Source organism: Vidua chalybeata, chromosome 2 (genome assembly GCF_026979565.1).
Source record: "Vidua chalybeata isolate OUT-0048 chromosome 2, bVidCha1 merged haplotype, whole genome shotgun sequence".
In the NCBI taxonomy this organism is placed as follows: domain Eukaryota; kingdom Metazoa; phylum Chordata; class Aves; order Passeriformes; family Viduidae; genus Vidua; species Vidua chalybeata.
Genome location: NC_071531.1, coordinates 75,306,641 through 75,322,492, shown reverse-complemented (window position 1 = coordinate 75,322,492; position 15,852 = coordinate 75,306,641). Strand labels below are relative to the sequence as shown.

Genomic DNA, 15,852 nt, shown 5'->3' with positions numbered 1-15,852 from the left:
CTTGATGGCACTGATCCAGCAAAGCTGAGGGATGAGAGGAAGCAGGACAGAAATAGCTGGGGTATCACAACGTAACAGCAACCTCCACTGATGCTGGAAAATACCCAAAGGCTCAGATGTGGGAGGCAGCACTCTGATGTGCTCTAGCTGGGCTGGCAGGGCTCCTTGCACCTCCCCACAGCACACACCTGCTGGACTCCTCTGTCCCAGTGCAGGAGGTCTGCCTGCCCCCCCAGCTCCAGCTGGGGAAGAGGACCCTGCCTCTGGTGATGAGAGGCGCCGTGGTTTGTGGGTGGGCCCCCTTCCCTTCCAGCCCCACTGTTATTGTGAAGATGTTTGAGCCCACTGAGCTCAGTGGGAGTTTTGCCTGGGCTGGGAACTCGATGCCACCAAGAGGCAAAGCATTTTCTTCTCCCAGCCTCTCCTGCTGGCATGAATTCAAACTCCTGTACACTAAGACACACCAGGCACATGGAAAACTGACTTATAAAACTAGCCTCATCCCAACAAAGTCATGGGTCAGCTCTGGAAATCACAGGAATCCACACACAAACCCGAGATTTTCTAGCAGAGATTCAGCTGATCAATATCTTTGTGGCAGTTCCCTAATGGCTTCCGGGAAATCTGATACAGAACCTGCAAGAAATCCCATTCAGCTCCTCTCTGTATCTGCTGGAATAAAAATATTTTCAATGAAAAAAGAACAGAACAGGTTTTGTTGTATTTCCCTTGGCCCACATGACATGTGGGACTCGTACTAAATGATGTGTTGACACTTTATCTTCTCCAAGATAACTAAGAAGTGAGGCTCATATCTCAGAAGAATTTTTTGAAGGAGGATCTCTGGGCATGAACAACTTTTTAGTGAGTTGAGCTTCACATAAAATAGCCCACACTGGATCCAGCCTGTGGGCTCCCCCTCTACTAGATCTGTCTGACAGAGGATGCCCAAGGAGCAGTATAAAAGCAGATGTAGTGGCATTACTCTTCAATGTTCCCCCAGAAACTAGTAATTTGCAGCTCAAGAACATCTAGAGCCAAAAAGGGGTAGTTTTCTTTTTCCTTTCATATATATGCTTTATAGTTTTTAGAGGCTTTTTGTAAATTAAACTTGTCCAAGTGCTTTTTTAACCCAATACTGTGAGAATCCATGAGGTTCTGCCATAGGTTACACCACAGATGCCAGATTGTGCAAACTCTTTTTATCTTTGAGCCTGGTCTCTATAAGCTTTATTTGATACTCCCTAATTTTTGTATTTCAATGGAAAATTAAGGAAAATCTTTTGCAGTCATCATGCAAACATGATCTTCCAGGATCTATAACATACCTTCCTCCTATCTCTTCTCAGCTTGGAGCCTTTGTCTAAACTATCATTCCTCCTGTGAAAGGTCCCAGACCTCTGACCATCTTTCCTTTCTCAGAATTCTCCCCAGTGGAACCATGTTTTAGATTACTTGACATGAGAAAAATCACAGAGGAGTGGGATGTGCTCTCTGGACGATGGCAGATATCAGGAGGAACACAGAAGGGATTGGTCCTAGTATTTGGGCCCTGGTCCCAGCCTAGCACAGCCCAGAGCACCTTTTCCCTGTGCCCTGGTGTTTTGGGCAGGTGAGTCCTGCTCAGGTGGAAGGTGTTTCCCAGCTGCAAACTGCAAGCCTTATGAGACTAAATCCCAGTGATCAAGGCCAGGTTGGATAGGACTTTGAGCAACCTGGTCTAGCAGAAGGTATCCCTGCCCACAGCAGGGTGGGTAGGAATTAGTTAATCTTTAAAGTCCCTTCCAATCCAGACCATTCCATTATTCTATAATATTACTAAAAGTCTTTAAATGTACATGGAGACATTGATAGCCACCATGATCCCAGATTTATCTTCCCATTTCCAAAGTCAGGAACACCTAAAGAGAGTGGCTTTGTCTGATGGGGCAAAGCCCCTTCCAAGCACAGTTCCTACTGTACAAGCCAGTGTCAGATGGAGAGAGGAGACAAAACCAGGATTCACAGAGGCTCTGTTCTCCCAGCACTCCATGTAACATCAGGCATAGCCTCTTGCAAATCCTCCTTCCTCCACAGTCATAAAGGTGAAGACCAGGCTAGTTGTGCAGCAACAGCAGCAGTGCAAACCTCCCTCCCAGGCCCCTGTCAGTCTACAGCCAACCTTACAAACAGTGTAAGTTTTAACTCCTTTCATGCATGTGAAACTGTGTTCAGGTCATCTGCACCCCGGGTAAATGCTCTGTCATTACACCAGGTTAAATGCAGGAAAGGGGATGGCAGCAGTTGAACTGACATTCTGGGAATGGCATTTGCTGGGACTACAGTCTAAGAAGAGCTCAATGATTTTCTGTGACTGCTCTAAGGCTGACAGTGGGACCAAGCACTGAGTTTTTAGATTCCATCTGGGCTGAGATAGAAGCTGCTACCTAGCTGCTCAGGCTGGGCAGGTCTGGGGGTGGATTCATCTAACAATGCCAAGAAATGAAGGGCTCCCCAGAGACTTATGGCTATGGACGTCTAACTTTTCGATTTTCATTTGGTACTCAACCTACTACAAGTGCCTGTTTTTTGTTGGATTTTCAGATTTTGCACTCCCTTTGTGCAGTTGCTGACAATTGCACTCTGTTCTCTACAAGTGTCTGACTTACGAGAGCTTTATGTTCAATAGTAGGACAAATTTCTTTGCAGAAAGAGTGGCCAAGCACTGGAACAGGCTACCCAGGGAAGTAGTGGAGTCATCATCCCTAGAGGTATTTAAAAGATGTGTCAATGTGGCCCTTGGGGACATAGTTTAGTGGTGGACTTGGTAGTGCTGGGTTGAGAGTTGGACTTTATGATCTTAGAGGGCTTTTCCAACCATTGTGTGTCTACAGTTCAGAGCAGGGGCTTTGTGCACAGCTCCAGGCACAGCAGGGTCTACCGGGGGTTTGGTACTGCATAACCATGGACACTGCTGGGGCAGTGCTGTCCTGATAAGCTTTCTGGCTCTACCTAGCACTTGAGTGGGGCACCAGAAAGTCACATAGGTTCATCCCATATCAGCTCTCCTCTAGGACATTGCCTAGCAGAGAGGAGCGTTTCACAGTGCAAAGCTCTCACAGTCTTACGTGCTGTCTCCATATCCTGCCAAGCCCTTGGTACAGTGACACTTGTCCCACTCTGCTTTGGGAGAAAAAAACACTGGCTCTGGTCCAAGAGAACAATAAACCCCCCTGTTTTTCCTCACACCCTCAAAAGGGACTGGCAGAGCTAATGTGACTGTAATTGGAGCCAGCATGGTCTTGATGTGGACAACCAAAAATGTGCCCAGGACTGAGTGCCTGCAGCCACCTATCCTGTCAGCCCCTTTCTGCCAGGCTTGGAAACTGCTCTCTGCAGCTCCAGGAAAGGCTTTGAAAAAAAACTATTAGCTGACAATGCCTTCATTAATCACAGCATAATCCTTTCCATGGCAACCCATGGATTGCGAAGTCACAAGTTAGCAAGTGTAAGACAGAAACACTGCACAGCAGCCCTTGGCCCAGGGAAACTTCATAGTTAGCGAGAGGAATAGGCTGCTCTGAGGAGGGGAAATGAGTTAGAAATAGTATTGTCTTGAAAAGAGGGTCATCCCTGGCCAGGATTCAGATCTCATAAATGCCACTGTCCGTGGGGAGATCCTGTAGTCTCATGAAGTTACTTCAGTCTCACCCCAAAAAGCCCAAGAAGAGACTTTGGCCCTACATCTTAGTTTTACAGATCAACGCTTTCAAATAGGTCGGGGAGAGAAGAAGGACAGTTTGACACCAGGCCATCACCACAAAGTTAAACAGAATTTAGATACACATATTTGGGAATTGTAAGGGCTCAGAGATTACGAAGCCACAGGTGAAAACAATTTTGGCCATCAATGAACAGGAGAGGAGTGCTGTCACAGATTTTTTTTTTTTTTTTTGCCCCTCTTTGGTTTTCCCTGGGACAGTTCAGAGACAGGGTAGGGAGGAGACTTCACAGCACCTCACAGGGATGCAGGTTTTGACTGCAGCTTTGGCAAAGCTCAGTCAAAGCTGCAAATCCATTCCATACCTTCACACTACCAGTGCTGGGAGCTTGCAGTCCCTCACCTCATGGGAAGAGTAAGAGCCATAGCATCCTATAGTGAAGGATGGGTGAGGAGTCAGCTTGCAACAACCATGTCCTTGCCATCTTTATGTAATGCATAGGTTAACCCCACAGGGTTGGTTCTTGAACATCCTTTTGCCCAGACTATGGAGAGAAGCACTCACACTCACACCAACACCACAGCCTAGGGCTGTGAGAAAACCATCTCTAGCTTCTGCCACCTCCTTCTGCAGGGGAGACTTAACAACAAGGGGCGACCAGGCAATCTTAGACCCACTGGTGCGCTGCCTTTCAAACTCCCCCTCCATTTTGCCTACATCACAGGTCCTCCACCATACACCCCTGTCTTCCCAGAGACACCAACATATGCCAGTTCCATTGTTCCACTTTCCTTAGTGTAATTGTAAATACCCTAGGAAATCCTGGGATTTTTCTTTGGTACTGTGCTCAGCTGGTCCAGCACAGCCCATGTACAAAACATCATACTCCCAAACCAGGCAGCAAAATGCAAACTGCTTTGTGGAAATTGCCTATCCTGTACCAAGCCTCGGTCCCTTCTCCAGAATGATTCTAATAATTTAAATAGCCTGGAAGGTCCTGGGTGCTGCTTACCAGCACTGGTGTGACCCAGGAGACAGCCCCAAAAACCAGCCTGGGCACAATCTGTGCTATGCTGCAGCCAAAGAAACTTGTGCTGTTCCCTGAAGAGCAGCACCTGCCTGAGCACAGGTTGTACTTTATCCACCTAAATGGTGTGTTTGGAGCTGCATGAAGGCAGGGAGAGGGTGAAGTGGACTGGGAGGACACCTGTGGTCTTGTGGCACTGCCACTGGATCCATGTAGCAGGGACATCCCCCAAAGCCCCTCCCCATGTTTGAGCACAGCCAGAGGTATCCCTGAATGTGAAAGGACTGTGGAGCAAAGGGGTGGAGGGCTGCACACCACAGCACACGAGGGCAATGCTCTCCACCCTTCACTCCAGCTCCCTGCTAGGTGACCCCGGCCAAATTAAGCAGCAGCTAGAAATTACCGAGCCGCTAATCCATGCTGCAGGAGCCGAGCTGGCTCGGGGCTGCTGGGCACTGCTGGCAGGTCTGCGTCGTGTCGTCTCCCCCCTCCCATCGAGCCCAGCCTCTCGCCCAGGTTTGATCCGACTCGCTGCCCGCAGCCCCGGAGGGGGCACCACCACCCATCCCACCCATCGCACCGCACCGCGCCCCACCGCATCCCACAGCACCCCCATCGCAGCCCCGCTGCACCCCACCCGGAGCATCCCCAGCCTCCCGCCTGGCTCCCCCGGGTGCCGCCTACCCCCGCTCCGCCTTACCTTAGCGGGGCATGGCCGGGGACGGCGGCGGAGACGGGGCACTGGCGCCCGGCGCGGAGCCGCGCTGCCTCCAGCACCGAGCGAGGGCAGCGCCTGCCCTGGCTGAGCCTCTTAGCGGGGGAGGAGCCGGGCTACAGCCAGCCCCCGGTGTGGGTGTGGGTGTGGGGTGTGAGTGTGTGTGAGTGCGTGTGCGTGTGGGGTGTGAGTGTGCTGTGGTACCTCCATCCCGGGAACCGCCAGCGCCGCGCTCCCGCAACATCCCCACTCTCCAAAGATGCGTCCTCCTGCAGCCCTGGAGTCTGCCCCGGTTCATGGCATCATAAAATCATAGAATGGCCTGGGTTGGAAGGGACCTGAAGGATCACCTAGGTTCAGCCCCCTGCCATGGGCAGGGACACCTTCCACTAGACCAGGTTACTCTGAGCCCCTCATCCAGCCTGCCCTTGAACACTTCCAGGGATGGGGATCCACAGCTTCTCTGGGCAAACAGCCTGTTCCAGTGCCTCACCATGCTCACAGTAAAAAATTTATTCCTAATATCTAATCTAAATCTCCCTTCTTTAAGTTTAAATCCTTTTCCTATCACTATCTGCTCATCTAAAATGCTTTCATGGCACCCATGCTACGAGTTTAGCTGCAGTTTCAAGTCCTTGTTGTGCAGAGCCCTGATGGACCCGTGGGAAAAAGTGTGGCTGGAAAGGTCCTCCAGCCCTGTGCAAAGAGGTCTCTGGGCTGTGCAAGGGACAGTACTGAGGTCCTGTGGGGTGAGGCCAGGAGCTGACAGGCGTCCTTGTTTGAATGCACTAGCCTTGTGCACTTGTAAATGTGAAAACTGGGACAGGAAAACACTCGAGGACCAGGAAACTCAGAGCTCAGATTTTGCCTAGAAGCTTAACTCTGACCTGGTGACTCTCTGCCTAAATCTGGGCTAGTGTCTTTTTTCCTTCCTGAGAAAGGTGGGGTTGGATTTTAATTGTGCTATGAAACACCAATGAAGTCTCTTACTTAGGTATAAAGCTTGTCATTTTAGCCAGTGAAAGGTGCAAAAGACACCTTTTTATTTGCAGTATTATCATAAAAGTTGTTTCTAAGCTCCACTTTGCAATGAGGGAGTTGGAAATCCTCCTGGGGATCTGACTGAATGCAGTTTTTTGGTGATATTGCAGAAGTAAGGAGCAACAAAAGGGTGCCTCCTTGCTTCAAAGCTAACTGGGAACTCTGCTCAAAATGTACAAGTCACAGCACAGTGACCTGGTCCCTTCCCCAGCCCTTAGAAATGCCCTGCTGATGCCCAGCCCTCAGCTGTGAACGGACTCAGCTGACTTTAAGCTGGGGACAGATGATTTGTGACCACGTGGGGCCATGCCCAGCATCACTCAAGCCCTCCTCACTGTGTCAGTATAGCTGGAGTGGATGCGAGGGCAGATTCTGGCTGTGTCTGGGCTTTGCTCTGGACTGCATCCGATGTTCTTGGAATGGCTTAGGCAGCCTTGCCTTGTGCCCAACAGGACCCATGCATGTGTGGAAAGGCAGTGAGGGAGGCTCTGCCAGCAACACAGGGCTGGAGACTTGCTTCCTGACTGCACCACTGGGTTTGGAGGTGGGATTTGGAGAGTGCAAGGAGCCTTAGACAACTGCACAGAACAGACTCCAATGGCCGATCCGTGGGTTTTAACCTGGGCTATTGGCCAAGGATGTGGCAGCACCTGAACAGTTCTGAGGGAGAGGCAATGAACCCATCCCATTGCTGAAGGCCCTTCCATCTCTGCAGCCCTTCCTGCTGGAAATCCCTCATCCTTTTGAGTGGCAGGAGGCTCATATGGCAGGCAATGTATCCAGGCTTAAGGTGGGAAGATCATGGCTATAGGGGATCCAGGTACAAGAAGAAATACTTCAGCACCAACTTGCAAACATCGGACGGATTTCTGTTCCTCCATGAAGATGCTCTTTAAGGTCAAAGGCAGACCCTGAACTTCCAATTTATCATAGAATCATAGAATAGTAGAATCATAGAGTCACAGAATCACAGAATGATTTAGGTTGGAAGGGACCTTAAAGATCATCTAGTTCCAGCCCCCCGCCGTGGGCAGGGACACCTTCCACTAGACCAGGTTGCTCAGAGCCCAATCCAATCTGGCCTTGAACGCTTCCAGGGGTGGGACACCACATTCACAGGTTCTCTGGGCAATCTGTGCCAGTGCCTCACCAAGCTCACAGTAAAGAATTTCTTCCAGATATCTCATCTAACCTCACCTTCTTTCACTTTAAAGCCATTCCCCATTTGTTCTATGAAAACATGCCCTTACAAAAAGCCCTTTAAAAAGTCCCCTATGAAAACTAATATGAAACTATATGAAGCTAATATTGTTAGTTTCTGGCAAATGACTATGCTGGAGGGATGAGGAGATGCTGCAGGACCCTTGGCGAGCCTGGGCCGGATTTTGCTTGGAGCTGAGCACTACTGTATTATTTGCTGCTGGTTTCCAAGCATGCACAGTCTCTGCACATCTCCCCACTGATGTGCTGAGGTCCTACACCAATTCCAGAACCCCCATCTCCATGCTGGTGTGCACCACCGGAAGACACAGGCATGGCTGCAAAGCAACTTACACTTTAAAGCCCACTGCTGCAGTACGCGCAAAATTGAGGTGTGGATGTTGGTAGGAAAGCACAACCTCCATGCCTACATGATGGTCTGTGGCTTACCCAAGCTTGCATAGACATTTTTTTTAGAATGTGCACAAAGCTAGACTCAGTAAAGGTACCTGGTCTACACCAGAGCTCCTGTGCTATGTCCAGTATCAAGCATCACAGCCCCATAGGTGCAGAACCAGTTCTAGTGCTCAGAACATCCTCCAGAACATCAGGATGTTTGGGGAACTGAGGTGTTTGTAAGGTTTTCCCCCAAAGAAAGGTCCTTGCAGGACGTTTCAGTGGTGGAGGCAGAGGAGTAGGAGGTTCATTCTCTATGGACTATTTGGTGACACATTTTGTACCAGAGGATGATCCCAGAAGCTGCAGAGTCTGGGAAGATTCCTCTGGGCCACAATAAAAGGGCTTTTTCCAGATGTCTTCTCCAGGTTCTTAAGGGTGGGCTGCAGAAGCACACAGCTCCTTCATGCTGCAAAGACTTTGAGCACAGGCAGTTGGTGGAGGGAAGCTGAGATGGAAGCAAGATCCCAGCGCCAAAGCTTTGGGTCTGTGTGTTACAGCAGCAAGACTGGAGATTCCCATGGGCAGGGCCAGGCTTTTCAAATGCTCCCCATGTGCATTGTGCAGGTTCGTTTTCTGAGGGAAAGCCATCCAAAGCCCACTTCCTCCTTCTACTTTGCCCATAAACTCTCTTCCCCTCCCCCACCATCTTTTATTTTTTCAGCAATCTACAGAGTTCTTTTCCAAGTCAGGTGAGGCTCAAAAAAACCAAATTCCCTGCACTGTGGTGAGTCTGGGGCATAGGATGCAAAGGTTTAGTCAGAGGAGATTACCCATTCCCACTGTAGATTTTCTCAGTGAATGTGAGTGTAACCTTGTGTGAAAGAGTCATGCAGATCACCTTGCCTCAGTTTCAAAGTTTACAGAGCAAATAATTTGAATGGAGTTTGGTGAATCAAGCAAATTCAAGAGGCTCTGCAGAGCCACCTTGTGCCCACCAAAGCATTCTGGAAGAACACAGCAGTTTAAAAGCAAGGAGTCTGAATAAAATATACACAATTTATTTATTTATAGGAGGTTTACAGCTGTACAATGTTGGCTTTCTGTTTCGACCACTCTCTGATCTTGTGCAGCATGACACGTCGGTGCCTTTGCAGATGAAGACAAGTTACAGCCTGCTTTAACAGGCAGATGTCAAAAAGAAATGGATCCCACAGAATGTAATGCCAGGTTGCTTGCAACCATTGAAATGATTAACAAAAGAAATGTGAAATAAATCAGACATGTGTCCTTTCCCACTCATAAGGGACTGGAAAGTGTTTTTCAGATCTGCCTCTCAAAAAAAAAAAAAAAAAAAAAAAAAAAAAAAAAAAAACCAAAACCAAAACCCCCTCAATATTTCTGTTTACTTCATTCAAAGAGAAAAGGCATCAACAATAGGAATGGCATTTTAATAATTCCCCTCCCTCATCTGATCTACAAATAAGAGAAAGAGAAGAATAAGAAAGGTAATTTTTGTTCTTCCATTGAAAATGTAGGGAAAGAAGGCTTCTGCTTTAACTTTTCCAAGATTTTTTTCTTTTTTTAAAAAAGGACAAGTATTCCTGATATTAAGACAATTTGGTCCTGATATAGAGTGATTTTTTTAGAAGCTATTAAAAAGCTGCCTTTCCTCTCTTTATGGTTTGATTCTCTGTAGGGAGGAAGGAGGTTGCCCATGGGTACCAGGGCACCACAGCTCCTTGGTGAGCTTTGGCACTGCTCCTTGGGGATCACAGTGCCATTTGGCACATGGCAGGCCACTCCTGGACAAATGGCTCTCCTTTGCTGAAGCTATCCATAGCCAGATTTCCTGAGAAAACAAGGCTAATGCAGGCAGGCTGGACGCCTCCATCTGCTGATGATGGTGCAAAGCTCCTGTCATGTTCCTGCAATGCCAAATAGCTCATCCCCCTGCCAGGTGAGGTATCTTTGGGCATCCCCCTCACATATGACTCTGAACATAAGCCAGTGAGATCGTCTCCTAAGACTAATCACCTTCTAACCCTACAATCCTGCTTCCATTTATATTCAGTAATGAGTCTCATAAGCAAAACCAAGATAAAATCAAAGCATCTCTGAATTGGTCTTCCAAAATTCAAGGATTTGCTGTGATAGTGGGATCAAAAAGTTGCTTTACCTAACTAGGAGCATTTAAGTAAATTCTGCAAGACATGAACCAAATTTGGTCCCAGTGGTGGCACCTGGAGTTGGAGGGTGCTCAGTGCAAGCCAGGAGTAACTGAGATCTGGAAAGAGCATCATGGGGACCACTGCTTGCCTTTAAGTCCTGAAAAACAAGACCTTAGAACATAAGCAAGTTTGGTAAAAAAAGCAAACTCTTAACTGCAGGACTGTGAAGATGAGGAAAGGGGAAAAGCAGCCGGCAAAAATCAATGCAGTTGCATTGTCTACTTCTGGTTGCATCAAAAACTGAGCTAGCGGGTACTGTGGAGAACACTTCACCATGTTTCAGACTTAGCAGACCTTTGGGGACTTTTAAAAAAACCCAGACTTGCAGGACAAACAGAGTATTTAGTAGGACAAGCAGAAACCCTTTACTATAGAAAAAGAAGGCTTTCCTGTTCACTTTTGTTGCAGGAAAAGGACTCTGCTCAGGTCAAAATTTAGGAAGATTCAAAGATTTTATCATATGTATTAATTTCCAGTTGCGTGCAGGTGACTGCAAAATATTTGCTTAGAAAACCTGACTGAAAAATCCCTTAACTTGCTCCACTTTAAAGGCACATGAATAAAACCCCCAAACAACAGGAGAAAAAAAATTGTTTGAAACTTGTCCTAGTCAGCTGCTGAAAGGTCAGACAACGGGTTGTTGTTTGGTTTATCTGGGATGGGATGGTTTATAAGAAGCCAGATTCTGCCACCCAGTGGAACAAGGAAGAATAACCCAATTTTCATGGAAATCAGGAGCAGACCGTAGCCCCAGACACCTCCCCAAGAATGCATTTGGGTTGTGCTCGTGAGACTGGCTCTAGGACTGTGCAACTCATCATCCACGATGAGAGACTGGAAATTAAAAGTGAGAGATGGACATTGGTATGAATTAAATATTCCCAGCATTTTCAGGCTGCACTGGGAGCAGTGCTCCTCTAGTACAAGCTAAAATCCCACTATTTTTAAAAAGAATTTGAGAAAGCGAGGCACTGAGAAATGATGCACTGTAGGCAGCAGTACAGATGGAGCCCATGGAGCAAAACTCCCCATCCCTTGAACTTGACACTTTGGCCTTCAGAGGAATGAATCTTCTCTTGCCTAAATATTGAACTGCCCCAGCAGACAACCCACCCCAGCTCCTGGGGTGAGCTCTTGGGATGGGGACAGCATGGGGACACGGAGACAGCAGGCACCATGGGAGTTCAGGAGACACCCAGAGGAGCTGTGTGCAGACTGATTCAGAAACTTGGCCCAGAGAACAGTTATCCCACCACAGCTCTTGACATCTTTCTATACTTCAGAGTTGTGGGGGCTGAACAAGACTTGGATGGAGACAGCTTGTCCCCAAAATGATGGAGCCTTTGGTCTTGTTGCCCCTGTGGATTTGGGCTGCCTTGGTGCATTTTCCTTGCAGTTGCAGTGTGCAAACCCATACCCAAAAATCATCCAACAGGCTGTGATCTGTTTGTCCACTTCTCCTTTGCTGCGGTGCCTCCACAGATAAGTGATTACATAGCAATTTCAAGGGAGACAACTCCATGCACACTACTCTTAACCCAAGCAGACACATTGAAGATGCACTGAAGCAGCTGGTGGGACTGTGGCGGCCACATGTGTGCATGGTGGCACGTGTGTGTGCCAGCCTGTGTAAACAAACAGCCCCAGGGCATCGTGCTCTGGCTGTCAGGACACACAGCGTGCTCACAGCGGTCCCACAGCGCACGTGGCAGCCAAGCGGGCTGCAGAGGACGCCATCAGAAGGATCATTGCGGTTCCCCAAAAAAGGCACCATTTTCTTAACATTGAAAACACAAGACTGGCTCCTTGGAGTGGAATGCATGCATGGTTCATATACACTTTGTAGATGGTAGGTAGGCTCTGTGTTTCTCTCTCTATATATACGTATATGTATGTGTGCATGTTTATATTCACATATGTGGCACCAGAAGAGTCATCCTTGAGTACTCAGACATTAGTGAGGACGTTACTGCTGAGCAGCATCACAGCAATGGTTCCAGGGAGATCGTTTGACCTCCTGTTCCCCTTGTCCTGGAGGTGCAGTGTGTGCACCGACTGCCGGTCGCTGGGATCTCCTGTGAGCGCTACTTGGCCCAAGAACTCGTCGCTTATCAAGTTGTGGTTCCAGATCTGTGGAAACAAAACAGGACAGCTCCTTCAGGGATGCAGCCAACCTTCACAAACTGGAGAGAACGGGTTACTGGGGACATGCCCTGAGCTGAAGCCAGGGAGGTGGTGAGGTGTGGGGGTGTCATTCTGGTAGTGAGAGGGGTGAAGGACATGCCTTTACCAGATGTCACTGTGGTGGTGAGAGGTTGAGCTGCATTAACTAATGATGCTCAGCCTGGGGAACAGATCTGCTGTGGACAGTGTGAGGAGAGGGTGGGGGGTCCAAGTGAGAGAGGGTCTCCATCCCTCAGCCCACTGCTTGCCTGCCAGCTACCTGAACAATGATGGGTTGTCCTGGCTTCTTGCGATAGAAGAGCCCTTTCACATCGAATTCTGGTGATACCGTGTTCTTCTTCACTGGAGAGCGAACCTTCTGCCCTTCACACTTGATGATCACATAAGGATCAGCTCCTGAGGAGAGAAAAGAGAATTTTTTCTTTGTTGTAGCTTCTGTAATTCCTTAGAGTCCTTTTCCAAGGGTGTCATGCAGTACTTTGCCTCCATATCCCACCAGAGGAGATGGATATCTGCGCCAAAGGGTTTGTCACACCCCAGATGTCCATGGAGCTCAGCTGTTTGGTTCAGGTTTAGTTCTATTAGGTGACATTGTTTCTGGTGCTAATGAGCTGCTATAAAGCTGGGGAAGGGTCTGGATGGAGCATGAGTCTGATAAGGAGCAGCTGAAGGAGCTGGGGGGGCTCAGCCTGGAGAAAAGGAGGCTTGGGGGGACCTTATTGCTCTCTACAACTCTCTGAATAGAGGATGTAAGGAGGTGACATTCCTCTTCTCCCAGGAAACAAGCAACAGGACAAGAAAAAAGGGCCTCAAATTGCACCATGGGAGGTTTAGACTGGATATTAGGAAAAACTAATTCATCAAAAGGGTTATCAAGCACTGGAACAGGCTTCCCAGAGCAGTGGTACAGTCACCATCCCTGGAGGAAATGAAAAGATGTGTAGATGTGGCACTTGGGAACATGATTTAGTGGTGGGCTTGGCAGTGCTGAGTTAGGGGCCAGACTTGATGATCTTAGAAGGCTTTTCCAACTGAAACAATTCTATGATTCTATGAAAGGGCTGCCTCTCTTGTGTCCATATTCTACAGGAACACTCCTTTATCACCCCAAACTCTTCTCACCATTGCAGTAAATGTTCCATGGAGGACATCATCCTACTCAAATCTCCTTTCAGCATTTGCTCTCCTAGAGGCAGGCAGAAATAAAGCCATGGAGAAGAGAAAGAGGCTCACACAAGGAAATACCAGATGGAGGATAAAGTTACCAAGTTCACATATTACCAGCCCACAGCTGGAGGGGACCTGAGCTTCCAGGAGAAGGAAAGAGACCCTCATTAGTGAATACTTTCATCTTGCCAAATAAGTGCTTGTTTTGGGTATTTCAGTAGAGAAAGGGCTATTGCTATGGAAATTTAACTGCCAGAATTCATTTTCTTACCATGAACTTTAGTGGCTGTGATGGAAACAGACCAGTTGGATGAGTTTTCTTGTCCAAGGGAAATGTGGAAATGAGGAGGAATGAACAAGCCCCTTCTGAGGGCCAGGGATTTTGATTGCCAGACCACCTCTTTGCTAGCTTTCTGTTTGTAAGGACCTGGCTCCCCTGGTGAGACACAGCTGCTGGATTTCATAGCTGTTTTTCCTTGTTCACAACTTGTCTTTTGGGATGTCCCATTAAATACTCAGATTCCATCAGCCAGAGCCAAATTCCTATCTGTAAATCACTATTTCCAAAGTGGTGCATAAGGCCTGGCCTGGGATGCGTGAGAGATGCAACTGCACTGGAAAACACCAAACACACTGTTGGTGGTGGGAGCTGAACAGCTGGAAAACAGCTGGAAGAAAGCAATTCCCAAGGGTTTTTTGTGGAAAAGATTGACTTCAGAATCCACATGTCTTCTTGTCTGAAGGAAAGATATATCTCCTTGTTTCTGTGAACACTTCAGAGACCTGTGGCTACAGATTTCCCTGAATTGCTACAGGTGCACTGACCTGTTGTGAATAACACAAAAAAACCCCACCTGCCTAGGGTTAAATTCCCTCCCCAAACATCAGATAGGGTATCAGGACTCCCTTTGTGGCATGTGATAAATAAGCATACTTGACTAGTCCTTGCTTAGGAAAGATCCTGCTTGTTACTTTCAGGGATATAGTGATAGGCAGGCCTGATAATAATTATTGGGTGAAAAGAAAATGTATAATTTTAATTGGGTTTTATTTAGAGTTTTTAATTTTTCAATTTTTATATTTTAAATTCAGCTTGAAACTGTTTGGCTAAATCTTGCCACAATTACCACATATCCTTGACTCAGGAAATGGGGGAGAAAAGCTAGGATCTGGTCTATTTCCATGGTGGAAAGGTATTTGCTTCTCTAATCGTAGCCTCTAGACCTTTCATCCCTTGCCAATCTCCTAGTACAAGCCATCACTACCACTGGGTTTCCTGGTCCAGAGGCAGACAAAACATGGGGCTCTTGCCATGTGCCTCTGTGTGGCTGCAGGACATGGGGAGGTATGGTCCTGCTGCCGTCTTCCATGCAGGAAAAGTGATGGATGTCAGAATTAATCTAAATCCACACCATCCCAAAGTGAGCTAAATTTGGCATACCGTCTGCTGTTAAGACATTTATCCAGCCCTCAGTGATGAATACCACACATCAGGCTCTTTCTCTGTCCTTCTTCCTAAGAAGCCTTTAAATACAATTCCTGACTTTTACAGCTGCTCATACTCGTGAGGAAAGCTTGGGTTGTTACAGGACCTCTGCCAAGGGCTTTGGGGAAGTTTTGGAGGGTCCCAGGTAACAGCCTAAATGTAACAGTTCCCAGATCATGTCCACTGCAAAAAAATATCTGAGGATATAAATTCCAGCAATGTCCCACTTCAAAAATCACCTCCCAACTCCTCCGGGGCCAGACAACAGGCAGGGAAAGACCAGTACCTCCTTGAGAGTCCTGATTCTTGAGCCCAGCTGCAGCAAGGACATGGATCTGGGATACTACTTGTGGGTAGCCACACATCCCACTCCAGCAGGTGTGTGGTGGCTCATCCAGTGTCAGCTCTCTGCAAGGAAAAGCACGTGGCCTTTGAGAGGTGCCCAGTTTTATCCCAAAGAATTTGCTCTGGCATGATGAAGGACTGCCATTCATTTAAGTGTTGGACTCAATGATCTTTGGATGAACCTTGTGGGTCCCTTCCAGCTCAGAATATTCTGTGATCTTGTGACTATGCACTGCCCACTGTCACTGTTCCCCACTCCAAACTCCTCACTCCACTGTCCCACTCTGTTCCCCACTCCAGTCTCCTTAACCTGGGTTTGGGATGCTCTCCCATATCATCCTTAGAAGCAGAGTGGGAGC

General features: G+C 47.9%; 1 protein-coding gene across 1 annotated transcript in view; it reads right to left on the bottom strand.

Annotated features, from left to right (window-relative positions):
* Positions 1–9,119: 9,119 nt before the first annotated feature.
* CAPN5 (calpain 5) overlaps positions 9,120–15,852 on the bottom strand; it is a 51,648-nt gene continuing 44,915 nt past the window's right edge. The window contains exons 11-13 of the mRNA XM_053936117.1: positions 15,435–15,556; positions 12,755–12,891; positions 9,120–12,441 (exon numbers count right to left, since the gene is read on the bottom strand). Coding sequence (XP_053792092.1) covers positions 12,259–12,441; positions 12,755–12,891; positions 15,435–15,556 — 442 coding nt within the window. The 3' untranslated portion in view covers positions 9,120–12,258. The remainder of the gene's footprint in view (positions 12,442–12,754; positions 12,892–15,434; positions 15,557–15,852) is intronic.